We start from the raw sequence: 25,630 nt of genomic DNA on the forward strand, positions 1-25,630 counted from the left end.
CATAAACTCCAAACTTCCAAAATAACCATAAAGTTGGAAGGCTTATCTTTATAGCTAGTCTTCATGAATATAAGTAGGCTCTAGTATATGACTATTGCATTCGACTGCATTCATTTTATCTACAGATGTTCCCTTTTTGCTGTTTTTGACACTGTTCAGATAAAACTGAAATATGGAAAAATGTTTAATGATTTTCTGCGATGTTACTTCAATTATGCAATAATGTCCGCTTTATTTTTTTTAATTTGATTTTCTCAGGGTAAGGTTTTTAATCCTGGCGTGAGAAGCTGGTTCACAGAGTCCTTTCCATAAAAGTCTGTCTTGACATATGTGGGCAGAGTGAGCCTGAAAGCTTCTCTTGGACTCGGAGCCCTTTTGACTGGTGACTAACACGCAGTGAAAGGGAGCAGAGGCAGGGGAGGAGGGTTTGGAGGGAGGAGGGTTTGGGGCGGTTGTCGTCATTGGGAGCTGCAGCAGCATCAGCATCACCGGAATGAGTAACAGTGCGCAACTTGAGAAATAACTATAGTGTCTGGAGGAGCGCGCGTGTGACCGTTAATCGTTAACTTCACGAGCCGGGTTTCTCTTCAGCGTATTCATGAGGGCTTAAAAGGTGCCAACAAGGAAACCCCCAACACGGACTCTCTGTGGAGCTGCCGCCGAAGAAAGAGGAGCCATGGACTATATAAAAAACCACAACACTTATCTCCCCTTCTTCATTTTGATAAGTAAGTCACGCACTTTGACTCCAGTGAGTGTTTTGGTAAAACTTTTCCCGTCTTCTGTCTCCTTTTTGCGCTTACTTTGTGTTTTCTTTAAATGGTTGAATGGGCACATTTGGCAACAGTGTGCCGCGTTAATTAGCCTTTCTGCAGCGTCGTGCCACTCGCAGGGGCCACGGGGGAGAGTTGGTCCAGGGTTTAGACAGAGTCTATTGCAGTTTGATCCGATCATGAATCTTTGGCACAAAAACGCGCCGTCTCGCACACGTCCCAGCGGTGCTTCCACATCCACTCTGAGAAGCGACATCAGGCGAGGTGTCATTTTCTCTGGAGGCAACACTTGACGGAATTTGATTTACATTCATTTACACTGCAGCAGGACGACAAGACTTGGCAAGGAATGGGCTCTCGGAGCAGTTAATGGGGTTACATAATAATTGTATGCTGTTGGTTATACTGCTTATCTTAAATAAACAGAGGAAAATATGACATTTTTCTTTAGGCTTTAAGCAGATTAACCCAGATTTTGTTTTGTTAAACCTAGCTGAAAAAGGCAAATATCATTAAACAAAAAAGGCCTGAATTTTCTTCCTTTCCCCCCCTTTTTTAGTATTTAGAGAAAAAAAAATCCATGAATCATTGTTTACTGGAAGAAAATCACGTTTGTTTGTGCTTCTTGCCTGCCAGATCCAATCAGGCTTAATTTCATATGAATAGAGTGAGTGTTTGTGACCAGCAGAGGCATGTCATGTGGTCAGGGAAATGATGGTGAACTCACTCACAGGGATCCACTAGAGCTGGCTTATTAGCATCACTGTAACTTCCTCTGGCTTTAAATCATCTCATGCAGCACAGTTAGTTCACTTTCTACATGCTAATGCTATTTTTAATGATCTGCTCATGCTTATTGAAAGCCAGATTTGTTATTAGTTCTTTAGAGGGGGGGGGTTATTATTAGTACTACTGCTGGTAAGTGCTCATATATTTTGTTATGTTTCACACAGGTTGATGCAGCACCACATGCTTTCTCTTTCTGCTGAATAGCTGTATTTATCATATATGTTTAGCCAATCAACATGTACCTAAAGAGGGCTGTAGATAGCTTACTCCACTTGAAGCAACAACACCTCGTTTTTTTATTTGCAAGAAAAAGCCACATGCAGGAGCCCCTCCCCTTGGCTTTAGCAGCCACTGTGGCTGGATCAGTGTAAGTGGCTCTTACTGCAGTCACTCCAGTGACAGGAATGAGTCCAGGATGAGCTCCGCCAAAACTCACAGTATTATGTCAGATCCCCCTCCTCCCCTCTCTGTGCCTGAGGCACATCTAGCATGCATCCGACTCGTGAGGGATAGTCTTCTCATACCAGCGCGGCCAATATTTGATTTTCGCAACATTATCTATTCGCAGTATTCTCAAACTACATGTGGGGAGTTGGAGAGAGAATCTTTAACCATAATTATAGAAAGCCCATAAAAATTACAATTACACTCAAGTGGAAATGCAAAACAGATCAGCTGATACATATCTGACTGAAAATTGCTTTCTCTGCTGTGGCAAATACTGTGTGATCAAAGGGCGGATGTGATTAACCAGGTTGGTAGCACTGTCCTATTGTGTGCTTAGTGTTGATTAACATGATAAACTGTATAAATGATGGATGTGTGCGCTGTGAGGTCACCCATCGGTGACATCACTATTCTGTAAACATGTTTATCTCTTCTCTAAATTGGGGCATTTTATCAGCAGGGTCTAGGAGGCCATTTGAGGCCGGCTCAAGTGGCCGCTCAGTGAACTGTTTCTCATACTCCTGCATTGGTGTTTTTTCATCATATGTGTATTATTAAGATCCTATCATTATGTTATGTTTTTTTAAACATCACTGTTAGAAAGTTATCTCTGGGATCCTGGGATGATAGCTCCCTCAGGACTTAAACTCCGGTCAGAGAGTGGGGCACAGAGAGTGATGTCCAGATATACTTTAATGGAAGTTAACAGCAGCTCAACAGTACAGCAGTAGGCATACTTAACAAGTGTGGGAGGGACGGACAGACGTGTGGTTCTGAATAACAAGAAACAAGGAGAAACAATTATCACATGTAAATATAACAATTATCACTTCCCAACATCACACCAATATAATGAACTGTAACACAAATAATGCCCGGAGGTGAATGCTCTGACACAAGAAAGTCCCACAATCCCATTTGAACAGGCAGGAAACAAGAAGACCTGCATATCTCAGGCAACAGAAAAGACCTAATGCCCCAAAATTAGGAAAAGTTGACAATTACATGGTCTTCAGTGCCCTCTAGTGGCTAAATAACCCAACTGCGGTGCACAGATCCAACCCGCAACAAAGGCTACGGTGGTAAGTCACATGCCTCTACCAATCTCGATAAATCTCCTAGCCTAAACCCCCTGTAATTATCATCAAAGTACAAGCCGTGCTATAAGTGGAAATGGACTCGTAGAATTGGAGGGATTTTGACTCACATTTGCACAGGAACGCACACGGCTGGAGATCGCTATTCACCCGCACTCATGGAGAAAAGCATGCCTAGTGCTCCCCGGACTCGTGATACGGCAGGACCGTCGTAAAAGCATGTGACGTCATCACTGTAGCAAACAGTAAGAACAAAGTGGAACTTATCGGCAGACATTACCAGTGCACTTATAACTATGCAACTGAAATATAAGGAGACACAGCTGCCCCCAAATTTAAGTAGTAAATTTGCCCTTCAACCGAAAGTCTAAGCATCATTGGGTTTACAGTCCTCCTCATCCTCCCAGGCTGAGAGTCTGACTAATCTGGCAACAGGTCGAAGATATGTCTGTCCCTTGATTGTCACCTCAGCCGCTCTCACCCGACCGTCTGGCCCTGGACAGGCCTTGACCACCTTTCCAATAAGCCACTGCGCTCGCGGTAGTTGTGAGTCAACCACCATAACCACTTGACCTGTGGTTAAGTTGTCAGTATCACCCTGCCATCTTTGTCTCCTCTGAAAATCAGGCAGATGGTGACGCAGGAAGTTGGAACAAAAATGGTCTGCCAGAATCTGACTATGGCGCCATCGCCATCTTCCCAGCATCTCACTCGAAGCATAAATCACCTGGGGGAGTGATGCATCTCGTCGCCCCATTAGCAATAAGTTGGGTGTGACTGGATCCAGATCCGCTACATCTGAAGAGACATAGCCGAGAGGCTTTGCATTAATGATCCCTTCCACCTCGACCAACACAGTTTGCAAAACTGCCTCTGTGACCGTATTGCCTCCCAGCACCACTTGAAGAGCTGCCTTCACAGATCTTATCTCCCGTTCCCAAGTACCTCCAAAATGGGGGGAACCTGGTGGATTAAACCGGAACTCAATCCTCTGCTCCGCCAGCTACTCTTTAATGGGGGCTTCAAGAGCTGAGAAACTAGACCGCAGTTCGATCTCTCCTCCCCTGAAGTTGAACAGTCAGATAGGATCTCATATGGCTTGCCCCGGCGTGCAATAAACAGACGCAGAGCCATGAGAAAGGCATCAGTATCTATGCTGTCCAACAGGTCAAGATGCACACAGCTCGTAGTCATGCATTTGAATATGATACCCCAACGCTTTTCGGTGCGCCGTCCTACTTTGATGTTGTAAGGACCGAAGCAGTCGACTCCAGTGGACCAAAAGGGTGGTTTGTATAGGCGCAGCCTCGCGGGGGGTAGATCTGCCATCCGAGGAATATTAGGACGGGCTCGCCACCTTCAACACTCACCACAGCTGTGCTGGTGCCGCTTGATTGCCTCCCTTCCTTGGAGAATCCAATATTTTCTCCTTATCTCCCCGAAGACTCGTTCTGGCCCAGGGTGCAACAGCTGCTCATCATATTCTCTGATCAGCAGTTTGGACACCGGATGCTGCGGGTCAAGGACTATGGGGTGCATGGCATCCAAGTCCAAACCTTCTGCTCTTCTTAGTCTGCCCCCAACTCTTATCAGCCCAATAGCCGGGTCATCCTCCGGAGCGAGTGTTAGCAGGCGACTCTGCTTATGAATTGCCTTACCAGCAGCCAGGGCCTGTAATTCCTCGGGGAAGCTATCATTTTGAGCTTGTTTCAGGAGATGCAGCTCAGCAGCTGATGCATCTGTAGCAGTCATGACATGGTTTTCGTGATCAGCAGCCTTAACCACTGCACTCCATTTGCCAAAATTGGAAATTGGCACCGTTAGCTGTGGACTGCATGTGGTGGTGGTTCCACAGAATGCTGTTGCTCTCAGCTCCCCATTGTCTTCTTGACCTTCACCTTCACGGAGAGTTGGCCAGGTATCAGGGTTCGTTAAAAGGAAAGGTGGGCCCTGAGTCCAACGGTTTGGTTGACTCAGCTCGAGAAGGGTTTTCCCTCGCGTGAGGTCATCAGCCGGATTGTCCTTGGTGTTGACATATCTCCAACTTGACACCTCAGTAAGATCTTGTATTTCGGCAATCCTGGTACCAACAAAGACCTTATAGCGGCATGAATCGGATTGGATCCAGGTCAAAACTGTTGTTGAGTCACTCCATAGGGTGATGTCACTGGGTTGAAATGCCAGCTCGGTCTCGAGTACTCTAGCCAGTTGGGTTCCGGCAAGAGCTGCACATAACTCCAAACGTGGCATAGAAATCTGTTTCCGGGGGCTTACTCTTGACCTCGCCATCATGAATGCCACGTGGACGTCGCCTTGGGAGTCCTGTGTTCATAGATAGGCGACGCTCCATAGGCTCTTTCGGAGGCATCACAAAATATGTGAGCCCCTCCACCTGGTCTCCCGGTGTCTGCTCTTGGTGGGACATAGCATCTTGGTAATTCCACCTGTGGCAAGTACACTAGTGACTTTTCCCACTGTGTCCATCTGTCTAGTAGGGCCGTAGGATGGATTTGTTTATCCCATCCAACTCCTGCCTTCCAAAGATCCTGAATTAAAACCTTTGCTCGAGTTGAGAAGGGTTTGAGGTAGCCCAGAGGATCATACTGCGATGCCATCACCCGATAAACATTTCTCAGTGTGGGCAGAGAGTACTCCACAAATCGATGCCTGTATCCAAGGCGGTCAGTGAGACAGTTCCAACAAAGGACCAGAGCTGGTTCTTCTGGGTCTTGGCTGTGCTGGCCAAAGCTCTGTGCTGGCTGCTTTGACTTCCACTGGCAGGTGCTCCAACACCGATGGAACGTTACTGGCCCATTGCCTAATCTCGAATCCCCCTTTGGCGAGTAACTCCCGCATCCGATCTATGAGTGTCTTAGCCTCCTCTGCAGATTGGAGACTATGCAAACAGTTATCGACGTAGAAGGCCCTCTCCACCGTCATCTTCATTACATTGGCTGTTGTCCCTGACATGTCTTTGGAGGGCATAGGTGGCACAACAAGGACTGCACGTTGTACCAAAAGGCAGAACCTGCCACTCGTACACGCTTGGCTCCTCATCCTTCCTCATAGATCTCCATAGGAAGCGGAGCAGAGGTTTGTCCTCAGGCAGCAACCGAATTTGGTGGAACATTGCCTTGATGTCACCACTTATGGCCACAGTATGCTCCCTGAAGCGGAGGAGGACCCCAAGCAGTGAAGGTCCCAGAATTGGACCTGGAAGCAACTGGCTGTTGAGGCTTAGCCCGTTGCATTGGTATGAGCAGTTGAATACAAGTCTAGCCTTGTTGTTGTGGTGAACTACATGGTGGGGTAGATACCATGACTCGCTCGAACAATACACCTTCTCAGGTGATAGTTTCTCAACATAGCCTACCACCTCCAGTTTATGTACTTCCTGACAATAGGTTTCAGCCTGCCCTGGGTCTCTCGCTATCCAACGTTCAGTACTCCGTAACTTTTGTAGCAAGGCCAGCCTGGGTGCATAGAGGCGAGGAATGTCTTTGCGACGGAGGAGGGGCGTTGCATGTCACTCCCTCCACCTGTACTCTGGTAGTGCGCTGCTCAAGAGCTTCAAGTGCTTTCTGATCTTCCTTAGAACGTGTCGCAGTCTTCACATTTGTGTATAGGAGTACATCCGCCTTCCACAATCGTTCTACATGTTGAAGGAGATCATTGCTTGGGGATCCAGTAAAGAGACACTGTTGCTCTTCCACAGCGAACTGGGCTAAGTTAGCTGGACCCTGCAGAGCCCATCCAAGGCGGGTACAGACTGCCAATGGACCCCCAGGAGGGTCAGACCGTATAGGGTTCACTGGGATAAGCAGATGAGGGAAGTCTGAGCCAATAAGGACTAAAGGCCTGCACCCTGTCTCAGGGGAAAGTGGAGTCCCCGCAGGTGCGCAGATGTTTGCATGAGTTGCCGTTGGGGGATAGAATGGATAACTGTGCTCAGATAAGGCCCATTTGTCAGCAGTGAAGGCATGATGGATGTGGTATCTCACCTTTAGGATTATGGGTAGGGGAAAATCTCAAGGAGACCGAGGCCCGTGGGGTGAACTCACATCCTGACGAACAGTTCTTAATGGAAGGGGCGCGGCTTCCTTCCTAGATTGAGGTGCTGCAACAGCTGGTGGTAGGATGATGGATCGGTCGAGCGTCATCTAGTACAGCAAAGGTCCTCTAATGAATACTCAGCATTGTACAGATACACCTTCACAACCTTTAGCAGGACCTTATGAGCACGGTTTGGGTGATCAATGTGGATGGTGGACGTATCTGGGGCAGTGCCAACCATCAGGACTTTCCTGGGCTTCTGTTGGCAAATTTCATGCAGCACTGTAAGATGTTGCTGTTTGCACACTTTACAGGGTGCCTTCAGGGTGCACACATCAGGTGCGTGATTCCGTCCACAATGCCAACAACCTTTATCTTTGATCCACTCTGCAATTTGGGTGGTGGACAAACCAGTTACAAATGGTAAATATTCTTTTGGAAAATACCAGATTCGTATGCTGAAAACTCACTCTAAATTACAGCAGAAACATTACTTGCCATTATCATCAGGATGAAATGTTTGAAAATATTTCCTTGTCCATATAATTTGTACATGTTAATATTGGCATGCCAAAGTTCTGCACTACAGGTATATTGGACAGTAATTTTCATGTCACCATTTACTGGAGATTGAACATCTCCAAACAAGTTTTGTGTACAGTAAATTACTTTGCATTCATACAAAAAAGATGGTACAGAACTATTGGGCCCAGTAGGCCGAAGGAAAAGATTGGATTTTTTTTGCAACACTCATAAAAACACATTTTCAGTGCAGTCTTTTTAAAAGAGGCTTATCTTTGTCAATTTCTTTTAATTAATACTGTTAATTAAATTCCTATTATTTAAAAGATGTATACGGTAATATGTACAAAAGTCTTGAGCCGCTCATCAAATCTTTATATTTTGCTTCAATCAGTCATTCTTGACATTTTCTGAAAAGTGGTCTTGAGCAAAAGTTCTCCAGGTTTTCTGAAGGTCCTTCTTAGTACTTTTTCACTCATTTTCAGTTGAGTCTGGTACCAGATCAACTTCAGAGATTTTATCTCCCTGTTTGTTAAGCCACTTAACACTGACCTATGAATAATTTGCATTTAAAAAGAAAGCAACTAACTTAAATAATGAGTTCATGTTTGTCCCTTTTTCACAAGCTTGTCACAAAATTACATATCATGTTCTCGTTTCTTTAGTTGAGTCTCTCAAAAAAGCCAAAGATAGATCTGGAAAGCACCTGATTGGCCAGTGCCAACACCACCAATGCAGTAAAAGCATACCTGGGTAGAAAACACCCAGTCATAGATTGGCCTCCCCAGAGTCTGGATCTCAAAATTGTTTAACCCAATGATTTTGACAGAGAACAGAACAAAAGGCAGCCAACATCCAAAGAAGAGCTTTGGGATGTCCTTCAAGAAGCCTGGAAGACTTTTCCTGTAGACTCCATAAAGAAATTATAAGAAAGTTTAATAGAGTTCAGGCTGTGTTAAAGAATAAAGATGGTCATACTAAATATTGAGTTTTAAACTTGTTGAGAGTCTTATCTCTTTTTGCCTTATATACTGTGTTTCCATCTAAGTTTGCACAGGGTTCAGTAAATCACCTGTTTATCTTGTTCCTTGCAAATCAGATACAAGGTGTCTCGAGACTTTAGCGCAGTACCGTATATATGTTTATCCTCGGCCCTCTGATAAACCCAGCCTCTCGCCCTGCGACTGCATGGATAGGCTCTTGTCCCTGCATGACAATGAAGTGGATAAGTGGTAAAGAAGAAAGATGGACAGATGAAATTTCTCCTTCACCCCACAGAAAGATTTAAACACACAGACTTTGCTTTAACACAGTGCAACGTGAAAATATATAAAGGAGATGGCTTTAAAATAGGATTGTACAACAGAAACAGTTACTGTTATCCAAGTTTCATAATCTTACCTTCTCCTCATGTCTAAGAGTTGTGCCAAAATTGCATTTTTTGAAATGGCACAGGAAGAAGCAGAGACAAAAGCCAACTATCCCATTAGTTTTAGGAGAAAGTGATTCTTGTCACACTGATTCAATCAATCACTTCTTTTTATCAATTAACCGAATGCCACTGGGGATTTCCTGAAAAAATGTGAATTGGCAAGAATGCGTTTTATCATGAAAGAATTTAAAATATGCAAAAATATAAAGTACAAAGAGTCAAATTCCGATCGTGCTTTCTTTCTGCCGTATGACCATTTTCAGTAGTTTACCCTGTTTCTGCTTCCAGTAACAGAGGCCAAATTGACTGTATCCTCAGATTTCAGCTTGTGCTTTGATCACACTTTAACTTTTATAGTTATTCACGATATCTGCTAATTAAAACTAAATGGGATTGCTTATGCATACTATTCTATTGGGACTCTAAGGTAAATACAATGGAAGTGTGACTGCAGTGAATGCGTGAAGCTTCCTGACTCAATATGTGGTTAACTGCTGGATCTGATTTTGATTGTGAATTTCAAACAGTGCTAACACGCAGTCTGTGTGTGTGTGTGTGTGTGTGTGTGTGTGTGTGTGTGTGTGTGTGTGTGTGTGTGTGTGTGTGAGGCTTTAATGATAGTTCCAATCACCTGTGTTTATTTTATGCGTCTCGGTCCCCATGTGTCTCTGTGAATGTTAAAAGACGACCGATCTGATCTGCACTTAATCAACAAAGTTTGAATGCAATGTTCCCTTCGCTCGTTCACATACAAAGCATGTCAGTTCAACATTGGAGTGACTATTATTATATATAGAAAAACCAAACTCACCTCCAGAATTTACCTGCTGTTTAATGTGGCATTAATGGTAAAGAAGACAACTTTTTTGGCGAGATCAAATTAAAAAAAATGAAAGGTTGACCCAAGATGAGCGAATTTAAGGCATAAACTGGTAAGTCCAAGTTTTAAACTTGCTGAGGAGTTATGTGTTTATATTTCAGGAACTTGGTGTGAGGATTTGTTGTATTTATATGAACACTCTGTTCACTCTGTTTTAAGAAGTGCAAACTGTATCATTTGCATATGCAAGTTGTTCTCACTTTCCTCTTCAAAACATCTCATTTCCTCAGTCTTTCTCCTTTCTGAAGTTGTCTGGCAGGCTTTGGCATCGACCTCATGTTTTAGAACTCCATCTGTCTTTTTTATTTTGGATGCTCTTTCTGTTTATTGCTATCCACCTCCTGAGCCATCAACAGCCTGTAACACAAAGAGACAAGTGAGAGTATTTCCTCCTGTGTCCTTGTAGTGAAGTTGCTGGTCTAATGTCTATTGCTCAGGTGTAGTTCGAGGGTAATGATCTTTTTCCACTGCTGGCAAAAAGAGGAAGGGATAGAGGATCAAAGCTGACCTCGGGGGCTTCCCTCTTCTGGCTGGCTAACAGATAGATGAGTAGCCAGCTGTGTGTCGCCCATGTTCAAGGGCGACTTTGGGTTGGGACAAAGCCAAACCCTTTTTTCCATAAAAAAAAGTTTTTTTTAAAGAAGGTTGTTAAAATAGTCCAGAGATACAATTAGGCAGAAACATGATATGAAGCTGACCTTTGGCAAGATATTGAAAATGAGTGAGATTTTAGACTTGGCAAACATTTCAAGTGTCTAAGTTAGGTTTTTTGTTTTCTTGCTTAATACTGTAATTCAAAGCCTCAGATAAATGAAAATGATTAATAGCCTGCAACTAACTGTTTTTTTCATGATTTATGACTGTGACCCACAATGACCCAATGTGACAAGTTCTAAAGTAGGAAAAGAGAAAAAAACAAGTTAGACAGCATAATTTATTTTTTTTTATCAGCCAAAATAACATGTTTTGCATTTGTAATGCGAAAACTGGTGCTAACCTTTGATTTCAGCTCATTTTTTTCAGTGAATAGCACCAATTGCGGGTGTTGATGGGTTTCCTTACGTGAACTGTTCACTTCAGGTAACTGAGCAGTGTTTTTGTTGGACTAAGTTCAGGGATGCAGCAATCCAGCGTTTGTAATAGTAGGTGAAATACCCCCAAGCTGCCCCTATATTAGCATTGGGTGACCATATTTTGATCTCCAAAAAAGAGGACACTTGGCCCAGTCATGAAGAACTTTAATAATACTGTTTGCTTAAAGAAAATTTGAACATATTTAAACAATGCCTTCTCTGTGCGGTTAATGAATGGTGAAACAAAAATGTCATATAGGCTTTTACAAGTCAACAAGGGCAAAAAATAACTTAAAAACCTAATACTGGTACAGAGGTAAGGCCTCATCTGTATAAGAAAAATTACCACTACCGGGACGGTACGAGGGACGTACATCACACATATGGAAAACCCGGACATTTTCATCAATCTCGAAAATCCACCCGGATGCCCCGGACAGAACGTGAAAAGTGGACATGTCCAGGGAAAAGAGGACGGTTGGTCACCCTATATTAGCATCCCTCATGCTACGTTAGCTCTTCTGCTAGCAAGTGCTACATGTTGTAAGCAATATAAAACTGAATTAAATGGATGAGTCATGTTACCAGTCTTGCTTTTCAAATGAGGATTTAGCAGATACACTAGGAAATATTGTATCAGTGCATTCATAGTTAAGGCCACTCCAAAAACATTGTCTTTATTCTTTGCTAGGGTTAGTGTCAGTGTTCAGGGCTACTGTCACTGCATGAGCCACTGTCCTCTGGGACATTGATGGGTGTTTTTTTAGAATTCACTCATTGTTTTTATAATTCCAAATTGCTTCGTGAATGAATATTTATAGGACCGACAGCGATACTGATATTTGATACTTTATATACTTCCAGAGAACTCTCCTTGTTCGTGCCATTACACACTTCCATGAACATGTGTCCTAATTAGCAGTCTTTGATAAATCCTTGTTCTTTAAATAAAAACAGACCACTCTCTCAGGCCCTTATTTTCATCCCAGTGATTGAAAACACCTTCTCATACTTTTCCTACCATATCGTATTATTTTCCTCAATAAATAACGACTGAGTATAATTTGTTTCATTACTGTTTTTATGACTTCAACTCAGTGAAAATCATAGGTCATATTTATGCAGAGTTGGAGAAAATCCCTAAGGGCTAATAAGTTGTTCCTGCAATTGTAAACCATCAAAAAAGAACTGATAAGTACCCGTGTCAGTTTCTGAGATCTCCAGAGATGTCCTGTATGTCAACAGCAGCCCGATACTCAAAGAGGGTTCAGAAATATTTTATTACAATGGAAATCTTTAGTATCCCAGAGGTGAAGGGTAATAAGTTTTGAAGTCTGACACACTGCAATTTTATTTTATTTTATTTTAAATAAAAAATAAACTTAGAATAAACAGATTCTCTTGAGTTCTACAAATATTGTCGCATTTGGCCTCTAGGGGGCGCCTACTCAACTGCTGTCTGCAAATAGAGTGTGTCGTCTCAAAGTCAAGGCTTTTCACCTTTTCCTCTCAGTTGAAGCTGGCAGCACAGTGAATTTCATTGAAAAGTTTAACAATTTTTCACAGGCCACAACTTTTTCAGTCTTTACCAGAACTTACACCGATAGGCTAAAGATAATATCTACTGATATTTTTGAAGGTTATAAAAAGAAGAACACACATAAATAAATCACACCCAAACGATGAGAAGTTTCTCTTGTTATGATTTATGAGTATGTGTTTAAAAAAATGTAAATATGCAGATGGTCATAAACAATCTGACAAAAATGAGCGAAGTTTAAATATATTCACTTCTCACTCCTCATAAAGCAAGGCATCTAATAAATCCTGTGGGTGTTTACTTCTGGAAGAAGTGTTGAGTTTTTCAAATTAAACTTTTTGCTCTTAAAGCCCAAATAGCGTGTTCCAGACGCTGGTGGATCATAATTAACTCTAAAAACTCTGGAACTCTAAAAAAAAAAGAAAAAAGGATAAAACTGCAACAAGATGGGAAGGTGAATACTCTCATTGCAAGACTATTTTGTGTCAATCTGAAATTGAATGATGAGTTGTGGTTTTTAAGAATGTAGCTGATGGCACGTCAGTTTTTTGCACTTTATTCAGCAACAAACTCTAAGATGATCTGTGTGTCTGAAGATGAAGTCTGCAAAAATGATTGAGGAGTTATGTACTCAGAAAACAAAGCATTATGCCAGAGAACATACTTGCATCCATAAGTAGCCCTTAGTATTAGGCCCTTAAAATATTTTCCAGAAATATTTATGAGGACTCAGACATCTATTAAATGCATATAGCATTTTATAGAGACATTTGTTAAGTATTTCTATATATCTTTTAACTGTAAATTGGGGTACGTTAAGGCAAAAAAAACAATATTAAAAGAATTAATGTCCATGACAACAACGACCATTTCCCACAATAATCATGGCTCAAGAGTTGGCTGTTCGCCTTGTAATCGGAAGGTTGCCGGTTCGAGCCCCGGCTCGGACAGTCTCGGTCGTTGTGTCCTTGGGCAAGACACTTCACCTACTGGTGATGGCCAGAGGGGCCAATAGCGTGATATGGCAGCCTTGCTTCTGTCAGTCTGCCCCAGGGCAGCTGTGGCTATAACTGTAGCTTACCTCCACCAGTGTGTGAATGACTAGTGGAGTTGGAAAGTGCTTTGAGGGCTTCGAAAAGCGCTATATATATATATGCAATCCATTATTGTTACTAATCCAGCCATCTATCCATCCATGCATTCATTCTCTTCTGCTCCTCCAATTCAGGGTTGTGAAGGGGTTAGACCCCATCCCAGCTGCCATAGGGCAGAATAATTCCCAGAATAAATTAATCAATATTGTGGACCACTTTAAGGGGGATCACAGCAGGAACTCTAGTTATAATCAATCCTTCGAAAAAAACTCCTCAGCAGCCTCCTGCAGCTTATCAGGTGGGACACCGAGTCATGCCCAAGCCAGCCGAAAAACAATCTCTTCAGTGTGTGTTAGGTTGGCCCAAGGTCCGCTCCCAGTAGGACATGCCTCACCTAAGAGGCATTCAGGAGGCACCCTAGTCAGATGCCTGAACCAAGTCAGCTGTCTCCATTCAATGTGGAGGTGTAGCGACTTTATTCTGAGTCCTTCCCCAATGATTGAGCCATTCACCCTATCTCTAAGGTTGAGGACAGACACGTGATGCTGTTTGCGTGCACAGTCTCATTCTTTGGGTCACTCCCCACACCCTGTTGCCATAGATGAAGGAAAGAATAGGAATAATCTGTGTGTCAATCTCCTTCCCTCATTCATAAACAAAATCCATAAGATTCCTGAACGCTTTGGAGCAGCAACTCATTTCCAACCTGGAAATGAGATGGACACATCATCCTTTTTTGACTGAGGTTTTCAGACTTGGGGATTCTAATTCTCATCCCAGCTGCTTTACACTTACCCTCACACTGCCTTCATTTGATGAAGCCTGTAGAATTACATCATCTGCAATTGTTCATCTGTACCTAGAAATTCTATCTATAAAAATTATGAACAGAATCAATAACAACTGACAACCCTGGTGGAGTCCAACATGCTCTGCAAACCAGTCTGATATACTACTAACAGTGAAGCAGGCTCTTTCTACAGGGACAGAATAGCCTGCAAAAACAGGTCTGATAACCAAACTCCCAAAGCTTCCCTAACAGGACACTCCTTGAGGTGTGGTAAGCACTCCTTCTACAGGTCCACAAAACACATGTGGAGTAGTTGGATAAATTCCCACGCACTCCCAGATGTCTACAAGAGAATGGAGAGCTGTTCAAGTCTTCCAGAACCAGGACAAAACCGCACATTCATCAATAACATATATTTGTGTTGGTGCCATGCTTCATCAATGCCTTTGTTGTATTCATTATGCAACATCTAAGCACAGCTTTGTGTTTCTTCACTAATATGACTCAGAGTTCACCCCAGTTTGGCTTTAGGCATTTAAATGTTTCACATTTCCTCAAAGACACACAGGAGAAGGTAGGCATTTAAGAAGGATATTAATATGTCAGAAAGGGTTTTGATGTCTGTTCTGCAGAATGATTGGGTAGCGGCTGAGATCCAGACTGCCTTTATTCTCTTTTTCTGTATATACTAACGGAGTTATTGTGGTTTTCTGGTTTTTCTGGTGCTCATTTAGGAGCAAACAACAAACAACACATTCTTACAGGAAACCCTAAATGCATTTAGCCTTGTGCAATAGGAGGAAATGTCGCTTCAACAAACTGTCAGACGGAATCAGTCTTAAATCACTGGGCAGCAGATATTCAGGTTCGCTAAAGCAAAGTGATTCAGTGAGTCATACAGTGATTTTTTTCTAAAAAAAAAAAAAAGGGTCTAATTTATGCCTTTAATGCTGAACTGAGACACTGCTGTTTGATCTCAGGGAAGAAATGTCAGCTTACTGGCTCATTCAGACTGAGTGGGAGTTGAACTTTGTGGTTTGAGATGAGAAGGTCCTGCTTCAGTCCCCTCGGACCCCCCGGGGTTTTATCCTGACAGATGTCGAAGCGACCAGTTCGGACACTGTCAGCTGCTCACGTGTTCTTGGTGCTGATCTGTGTATTAAACCTTCCGAATAAACATATGCATGTTTTTTTATCGGATGTGTTTCTGCGTTAGTTGTGAGTTGCCGAAACGAAAGCATTTCAAAAGGTGCAGCTTTGCTTTGAAGGCAGACGGTCTCTGTTTGTAGTTTGTGCCACAGTCTTCAGTTTCATTAACTCACTAATTAGCGAGGAGTTGGTGAGGAACGTGCAAAACAAGTCAGTGTCTTCCATACAAACTACCTCTGACCTCTGCAACCATAAGGAGGTTTCCAGTGAAACGCGGTATACTTCTTTCCAGACAATTTCTAAGAGCGACAGCAAGCAACCTCCTACGCCCGCTTGCATTTGATCGGGGAGTTTTCCCTAGTGACTGGTGGTTATCAGAGGGTTACTGACCATCGTCTAGGTGTGCATGACAGGAGAATAAAGATTAAATGAGATAAAATAAGTAACAATATCTAGTGTTTGTTGCTGGCCAGCTGGGACACACGAGGTCTATGAGAGATTTTATCTCATATCAGCTAATTGTGAAGTAAAAAAGTATATAGGCTACATATAGGCTAAAGGGAACGTAGTGTGTAGAGTTCAAAAATGGTAATCTTCTGAAAAAAAAAACTGTGTCTGTAATTATTTCCAAGAGTTACATACTAGTGACATCATTGGTTTACACAACTGAAACTACTAAGTCAAGGCTAGAGAACTCCCTGTTCACCTCGTTTTTGCTATCATAACTTAATGCCACCCCCACCAAGCTAAAGCCAGATAAATGTCTATTTTCTTGAGACCACCTTGTGGCTTAATGTATTTGGATAAGTCAGCAGTGTGAATAAATAACCCACCAGTCCATTTGAAACTAACGCAATAAACCAGATTTTGGTTTGGATTGTGCAGTTTTTATTTAATTTGCATGATGGATTGTGTATTGCGGGCTACAGAAATGTATAGATGGCATATTTTTCTTCTTCTATATGAACACCGTTTGAGATGTATGTAAAGAAGAAGGGCTTTTGGCATACTCTGACAAGAATGAAAATGTATTTGCGAAAACATAACTCATGTTAATGTAGTGAGAGCTTTTTACTGTCCCCATCACTCCAAGCTTTTATTCAGTTGATTTTCCGTCAAACTCCCATGTCCTTTTTCCATCTCAGCTAAACTGTGCCAAGCCACCTTGAATTGAAATTCTTATTAGCTTGTGTCTATGCTGCTTTTAAGCTTTGTATTCATAATCGGGAAGGAAAAAACAGAAAATTGCATGTTGCGTTAAAATCTCTGTGTTTTGTTGAAAAGGGACTTTCTGGGAAGAAGCTGCGTATCTCACACGATAGGCCAGTTAAATGAAGTCATGCTGCAGCCAATTAAATCATAAATTGAGTTATGGGTCTTAATTCCTAAATGCCAAAGGCTGATTCACTGCACATGAATGGGTCCTCAGAAGTCTGTGTGGATGCTGGCAAGACGTTCAAGCTCAGCAAAGGTGTGCATATTTTGACTTGGACATGTACAGTCATCCATCTGTCTAGTTTTTATAAAAAAAAAAAATATATATATATATATATATAATAGAGGCTCTATTATATTATATAATGGAGACGACCTCTCCATTTGCTGAGACACAGAGGTAGAGTTGAATCCAGAAGGTCTTTGGTTGCGATTTCCATCAACACAAATGCAGTCCTGATCATTAAAGCCTACTGGGTGAACATGGGTTAAGGTACTGGTGTGTATATATATTTTTAAAAAGAGGAAGAAGATATTTCCATTTTTTATTCACTTCAAGTGACTAATAATTTTCCCCAGACCCATAAATTCATAACTGTTTAATTGCATTAAGGTGAAATTTTGGGTAAATGTGGGGTTTTTTTTCTTTCTCTTTGTTCTGACCCTGAGAAAGCCCCTTACTTTAAGTCTTCATTGTCTAAAAGCAAAAAGGTGTTTGGAGAACAAACAGTGTTTTGTAATGTTCAGTATGAAGATGAATTTTCTTTTTAAGCCAGGGACAACATAACTTGATTTTCTAGTGTGTTCTTTCAGGGAGCTGCCTCATTTGTCAGTTTTTTCTCATAACCTTGCCAGTGAATACTTTTTTTCCATGTTTTTTTTTTTTTGGTATCTCCACCTCTGAAGTCTTTCGGCTTTTTAAAGTTGCTTCTTGTGCAAGATCCAGACGAACTCTCACAAGACTTTGCTTTTTTTTCTAAAGTTTTACACCTTGAGAGAGTGGAAATAAGCAGAAGTGACATCAGAAGTGCTGAATCCAAATTTTCTTGATAAAAAGTTGCTGAGTTTTGTCATTGGATACTTAATGCTTTCCTTATTTAAACAAATAAGATTCAGTTTGTTTTTGTACATCTCTCGTTTTCATCTGATAATTTGCGTCTCTAATATGAGGGTAAAATCAGGTCTGCATGTACCATTTTGACATAATCACACGAAAACTATCAATTCGCCTTCAGTTCAGTTCAGTTTTATTTATATAGTGGAAAGAATCAAAACAGCGGTCTTCTCAACGTGCTTGGTAAAGACCCTACAATAACACAAAGAGAAGCCCAATAATCCCAAGACCTCCCATGAACAAGCACTTCTACAGGCACTTAAAAAGCAAATCACAGGTATAAATAGTAAAATCAACTGGAAGCACTCAGAGAGCGCAAACCTCCACCAAAGCAGCTCACTCTCTTGTGGTATTTACTTTTAAGGGAATAGTATTGTATTTTGTATATATTCATTTTATTTTCTTTGATCTTTTTAAACATACCGTAAGAAGTTTGTAGTGCTGTAATACTCAGATAAGGGTTAGCCTGACAGGTGTTTACTTTGATTATGCAGACATTATGTAGACGTAGGTAATGGGTCATTTGTAACAGATTTGTCAACAACTGGATACAAATAACTTGAGCTTATTATGTAATATTGAACTAGAGCATATTTCTAACTAGCCAAGCAGCTCATTCTCTTTCTCTTAACAATACTTTTTTAAATGATCGATGACTTTATTGGGGTCAATTTTAAAGAAAGGTCAGAGGTCAAACGTGACATGATATTTGAATGCAAACTATAATGTCAAATGTAGTATCCCCATATACCAGTATCATTTCCTAAATGTTGCTAATACAAATAAAGGGAGGAGAATTTTGAACATAGTTTTAAAGATAAAAGACATTTTATGAAAGTTTGACTTTTTTTGACCTTAAAGAAGAGGTCAGAGGTCCAAAGTAATGGGATACTTAGAATCCCCATGCTGTATATCACTACCTACATCCCTAAATGTTCTCAATACAAACAATGGCAGTAAATATCTCTATATAGCATTATAATCACTTTGACCTTCTGTTCAGTCTGTTGACCTTAAAGAAGAGGAGGTCAGAGATCAAATGTCACATGTTATTTCAGATCTTTATCTTTATATGATACTTGTATTTTGACAATACCCACCACGCTTGTAAGTTATAGGACTTTTTGACAATTTTTGACCAATAAACCATTAAGTTGACTTTGAAGACCTTGGTGGGTGCAAGCCCATTTTTGATGGATTGTCAACACGACCCCACTCTGCACCCCTACAAAGTTTTATTCAGATACATTCAAAACTTTTCGAGCTCTTGCATTTACAGACAGAATGACACGCAGGCAAACCCTGCCAAAAATATAACTGCCTTTGTGGAGGTAATGATGAGCTGCTTTGGGTTCAGTATCGTGGTGTCATTTGTATGCAGACTCACTCACGAGGTTTCCACCCTAGTGTTGTTAAAATTTTAAAAATAAAATTCCAGGAAAAAAACTGCAACAGAAAAATTAAGGAAGATGATTTTTTTTTTTAAATCCAGTGACTCTCAGTTACTCTGCAAACAAGAGTAAGTTTCCCATTTAAAACATTATTGTTGCTTCTATTGCTGCCACCTGTGCAAACATTAAAAGATATCTGCTTTCCATATGAGCAAAGGGGAGACAAAGTCCACAGTCGCTGTTGTGGACAAAACTGGATTCCTCAGTTCATACGAAACTAATGTGATTCTTTGGATTGCCCTTTTTATTTGGCTAACTCGACAGCTGAAGTCTCTTATCCTATCAGATACACTTGTCAAATAAAAAATTGCACACAAAAAAATGAGACCTGTGGATTTCTTCCATACTGAAAGTGCAATAAGACCAGATATTTCCCTGCTTCATATTTTGGATAGTCACCGTCTCACATTTTCTGACATATTACCACAGCAATGCATATCATTTAGACACAAGCAGAACCAAAGCTTGACAGGCCTGTCATGCATAGCAAGCAAACACTTTTTAGAGAAAGGGAACACTGTGGGAATATTTTCTGGTGGATTCTGACATGCTTTCGGTTAATATTCTTAAATCAGCAAACGCTGCGTTGACACATTTCCAACCTTAGAGTTTCAACAGGGAATTTACTGGCAAACGGTTGAGCTGAAACCCACAATGAAATCTTTAAAACAAAACGACTTGAGTAAGAAAATGTGCAGGTTTGGGTACAGCACTGTGCAAAAGTCTTGAGCCACAACCTATTTCTCCATATTTTGCTAGGAAAATGCAAAATGTGAATCCATTTCATGTTTAAAAGCTGGAATATTCATGTTGTACTGTATGCATTTAAAAAAAAAACGCATTACACCGTATTGTACACAGTAGCACTGTATTTTTTTCTGATGCTTCAATATTCACCTGACTATTCAATAAATGGGAGCACAACCCTGAATGAAAGCCAGCAATTTGCTTCAATTTCCAGTAGTGATGACGGCTGTCCGCAGCTGTTCCCCATATGTCTACATGTTTATTTGGATACACGAAACCTGAAGACATTAAGGACAATTTCAGGGCCCTGAGTGAATTTTAATTTGCCTCTGCATGTCTAATACCTCTTCTTTCTAATGGCTTTGTGGATGACTGACATAAAATTAAAGTAGATTTATGGTTCAGGATCGTGCTGGTATGTACAAATGGTTTCCAAATATGTGTTTGTGTGTGTGCATGGAGCTAAATAGATGAGGTTTTGAGAGGAGATAGCAGCATTTTGCTTCTTTTGGACAAGCTTCCAAGAACAGTCTGTAAGGGGCAAAGAAAAGATCCGAGAAATCTTTTTCTTGGTAACTTGATGGTTAATGACATTCGAAGCATTAAGTGGTAAGTGGCGACCTGGCATCAGACGGGAAGAAAAAGTACATTTTTATAGACTCAACTTTGATTTCTGTTGCTTTGTTCATTTCCTGTAACTTCTAATTAGGGCCACAGTCGCATCATAAGCCAGATATTGCATGAGTAACGCGCTCTGTGATAGTTTCATTAAATTGAGTTGCTTGTCTGTAAGGAAGAAATTAAAGCACTGATAGCCGGAGGTGGTAGATTAAAGAAATGGATGGGGAAAACAACATTAACCATTCGTGTCTGTTTGTTTTTTTGTGTTTTTTTTGTTGTTGTTGTTTTTTTAAAGAATTTAAACTTGAACCTTTCTGGTTTATGATGAAATATGTCATGTGGTTTGTTTGTAGCATCTGGTTAAGCAAGGGAAAACTTGGGGGATGTTTTGAAGCTATGTTAGCAAAAGTACGCCAAAGTTTAAGTTGCGAAAGTGGTGATGGCTTCCACCGAGTGGGGTTAAGAACATTTCATGTTGTTCTTTGTCACACGTGAAAGAAAACTAAACAGCGATTTAGACTCTAGGTATGATTAGAGCAGCACTTTAAAATCTTTTTTCAACCATTCATACACAATATAATCAGAAGGGAGAGCATGCTCTGCCAAGGTAAATGGACTGCATTCAAACAGCGCTCTTCTAGACTTATTGACCACCCAGAGCGCTTTACGCTGCAAGCCACATGCACCCACTCAAACACAGGCATGCAACACTTTTAACTGGGCTATACAATGCTTTTCCTGTCATCGACACACAGACAAACACACTGACATGCACACACATCAATGGATGCATGTTTGGGAGAGGTTTGGTATCAGGCCTGAGGACACAAGCCCCACTGAAGCAGCTGGGGATCAAACTACTGACTTTCCAATTAGTGTGTGACCTGCTCTCCCTACTGAGGCACAGTTGCCCCAAAAAAACACATTTTGCAGTTTTGATTCCCATTGCACCAAAACGTACTTACTTCTCTTGTTGAAGATGAAGAAGACGACCTTTTCTCTAAGTTCCATGACATTCAGCTTCCTCCTGACTACCGACACAGAGCGTGGCCTCGGCAGAAGAGTTATCTCAGGAGAAAAGCATGATGCAGATGGACATTAGTTTTAGCTCCATGACAACAGAAGTAACTGACATTAAAGAAAATGTGACAAATCGCCGTGATATCGGAATAACAAGGACGCTTTCAGGAGCCATGTGTGGGAAGAGTTTTCCATGAGGGGTATTGACCAGACATGCTCTCTATATTTTAACTCAAACCACAATCTTGCCCTTAACCTAACCAATTACTGTTTAGCTGAATCTAGGCAAGTGGTGACTGAAAACTGAATACAACAAAAGGAAAGAAAGCTTTCTGCCGAACAGCCTTTAGAGCTGCAAGCCCTGAAGCCGGATTTCTCCCAGCGCTCTCCAATTCTAAATAAGTGCTTTTTCCTGTATAATCTGCGTCTAAGTCCCGTATTGTAGATCAGAGGAGAGGGTAATGGCTCCATTTGGTAGATCTGAGGGAGGAATACAAAACTCATGGAAAACTCCTTTGCCCCTTTTCTGTCTTCAATACGCTTTAACACAGCAGATTTATTTGATGGCTGGCGCCTTTGTCTGTGGAGTGTGCATGTTCTCCCTTTGCCTGTGTCCATTTTGTCTGGGTGCTCTGGCCTCCTCATACAGTCCAATTAACTTGACATGCAGGTCAGGTTAATTGGCACGGATGTAAGGGCGAGTCTCTGTGTTAGCTCTGTGATGGACTGGTGAGCAGTCCAGGGTGCACACCGAATCTAATCCAGTGGCAGCCGGGATCGGCTCCAGTGCCCCCACAAACCCGTCTGAACAAGTGGGCAAGAGAGCGGATGGATGGTTGGATTTATTTTATGTTTTTGTCTGAAACATCGAAACTATGAAGGTTGTTCGTCTAGAGATGACTTCTATTTTAACACCAGCTTGCAGTATTTCTATCAAGCACTATGAATCATTTCTTTGAACCGACAAACCTTTTTTTTTTTTTTTTGGTAAAACATACAGTAAGTGTAATTTCTTAAGTTGAACTATCCAGACATTTCCTCATAAACATGATAGTAAATTGGGTTTCTTTTTTTTTATTTCTACTCTCTGCCAGTAGACCTTTGGGAAAACCCTTTAGCATCAAACAGGATCGTTGTGCCCTTCTGTAATATTCTGCAAAACTGTAGCTGCGTCAAGCTTAATGCAGCACTGAAGAAAAGAGTTGTTTGTCACTGTCCTGCTCTTTTCCTGACCATCTCTGCTGCAACTATTCAATAAAGGGCAAAGTGCCAAAAAGTGAAATGCAGAAATAACACAGCACTGTCTTTTCTCTTTCTCCTCACACACTATAATTAGTTAGCTCCCCTTGCAGTCTTCAGCTGACACATCCTTCTACTTATTCGTTTATTTCCTGTGTAGTTTCGTTCCATTTTCTCTTTCCTCTCCCCTAAGGTCGATGCAGATTTCTTTACCTGAAATTTAATATAAACTAAAGCCCATGTTAGGTTTTAAATATCTTTGAGCCGTTCAGCTTTTAGATTTTTATTAATGGCAGTAAAAGTGATTAAAAGACAAACCGGCACATTAAGTTTTTTAACCTTTACCTTGTATCAGAGTCATGCTGGCTATCCAGGAATTATCAACCTCCTCTTTTTCCCAAAATGTCAGACTATTTTTTCTCCTGACAAAGCCTATTCCTGTTGTTTTGTACTTTGTATTGTTTTGATAGCTGTTCTGAGTTCGCTCAAACTCATTTATGACATTTTCCTTTTCTCTCCTTTTCTGATACTTTTCTGACAAAGCGCCAGCCAAAAGAACCCCACTCCAAAACGATATCATCTCAACTGCACCATGAGTCATAACTAATTAAAAGCAATGTACTGTATGGACGTACACCAATCAGCGGCAACATTAAAACCACCTGCTTGAAATTGCCCTGGATCCTTCAAGATATGGACTGTCTGAGCCCTCGGAGTGTCCCCTGTGAGGTCACGCACCAAAACATTTGCAGCAGATCCTCTAAGTTTTGAAACGAGGCCTCGATGATAAGATTTGTTTCCACAGCACATCCCAAAAATGCTCGATTTCATTGAGATCTGGGGAAATTGGAGGCCCAGTCAATATCTTGAATACTTCCTGAGCTTTTTCTTTTTGAGCGAGCCAGTAAAGGGAATTGACTTGTATTCACCCAGACATCCAAATGGCGACAGGGCACTTTCTTCTATCTCTCCGTGGTGTAGTTCTGAAGCTCTGCTTTTTAAATATGTAATAAACTGTGTGTTTTGTTGCTTTTTATCATATACAGCATTTTGGTTTTCACCACTCTGTGCCGCCATAGCTCTTACACGGGTTCCAGTCACATGTGCCAGCCTTTGCCATTCACATGCACCAATTAGCCTTGGCTGACCATGCGCTTTACACTTTTCCATTTTACGTTCCACCAACAATAATAACCCAGAGAACAGACTATAAATTGCTCCACTAAAATCAATTGGAAATGAGTCACTGCATGTGAAAGCATAACATCCCCCCACTCACACGTGTATGTACTCTGCTAAATGACTTCCATGAATCCAGTCTCTAACTAATGATGTAATTTTACAGTCGGTTTTACGTCACTTTACTGTCAATGTTTCATCATTATCTCCCAGAAATGTTGCCCCCATCCCCAGTTAAGTAAGAAGGATCTCCAGCCACTTCATTGATTTTATTTTTTCTTCGCACACTTCTGCTTCTGGATTTGGTTTTGTGATTTAATCGTACTTCTTAACTTGAAAGGAAGCACTACAAGAATAGGCAATGTGAGTAGTTGCTGGTTTTTTTTATTACAGTGTATTTGGCTCATTTTCTCCCTTTTCTTTGACATCCTCATAAATAAAATGCATAGTTCTGAGACCACTTTGCTCAAAACTGCACACTTGAAAGCAATTACAATGGTTAAAATGCACATGATAGTGATGCTAACAAGGACAGGGGTAGACTTGAGGACTTTTATTATGTGAATTTCATGTGAGGCATTACCTTTGAAGTTCTCTCTTTATCGTCCATATAGAAAATGAATAGAATGGTCAATTTTAATTTTGTTCTCATCTCATTATGAAATTAATTCCTCATCTAAGTGGCCTGTTTTGAAACTGAAAAAAAAAATGAAATATGCATCAAGCAACATTTTGTGTGAGAAAAATGCAAAAGCATGGTTCACTTTGGTGAATAAATTGTAGTGTGGGACATAAAATCCTAATAAGACAAAACATTAAGATCTAATATTGTTTTTTCTGGGGGTGGGGAGGTGGGGCTTGTATTTTTTTCCATATCAGAACAATATTAGTTCCATATTTTATTCCTTTTTGATTAATCTCCTTCTAAACCACCATCTGTCTTCACTTCTGAACTTCTGAAATGCTGAACTTTCATTTCAATTATAGATCGTGGCTCTGTCTATAGCCAGTTCAGCTGTCATGTATCTTGGGAATGAAGGATAAAGGCCTGGTAGCGAATAAGAGATTTGAGAGGTTAAGGACTTTATTAGGCGAGTGTGGAGAGATGACGCTTCTTCCTACAAAGGATGATTCTGCATAATGCGCAAGGAGATGAATTGTAGGTACTTAATGTTTCCACACTCATTTTTTTATTTTTTACCAGGTGTGAGAGCTGTGCAGAACTGTGTCATGTCCCACTGAGCTCTAGTGCTGTTTTAAAGGAGGTATAAATCCACCTAATCAGGTCTTACTTAAATAGTACACATATCTCTTTAAGAATATCTGTAGGAACTACTGGATGGCTTACAATAAAACTTTAAGCAGATATTATTCTTTCCACTTTTGTTCCCTTTATTGGTTTTCT

The 25,630-nt window shown here is 41.1% G+C and overlaps 1 protein-coding gene across 1 annotated transcript in view; it reads left to right on the forward strand.

Annotated features, from left to right (window-relative positions):
• The first annotated feature begins 461 nt into the window (after positions 1–461).
• ltk (leukocyte receptor tyrosine kinase) overlaps positions 462–25,630 on the forward strand; it is a 64,544-nt gene continuing 39,375 nt past the window's right edge. Inside the window, exon 1 of the mRNA XM_040041688.1 lies at positions 462–728. Coding sequence (XP_039897622.1) covers positions 677–728 — 52 coding nt within the window. The 5' untranslated portion in view covers positions 462–676. The remainder of the gene's footprint in view (positions 729–25,630) is intronic.

This window comes from Simochromis diagramma, unplaced genomic scaffold (genome assembly GCF_900408965.1).
Source record: "Simochromis diagramma unplaced genomic scaffold, fSimDia1.1 OVJJ01000304.1, whole genome shotgun sequence".
Classification (NCBI taxonomy): Eukaryota; Metazoa; Chordata; class Actinopteri; order Cichliformes; family Cichlidae; genus Simochromis; species Simochromis diagramma.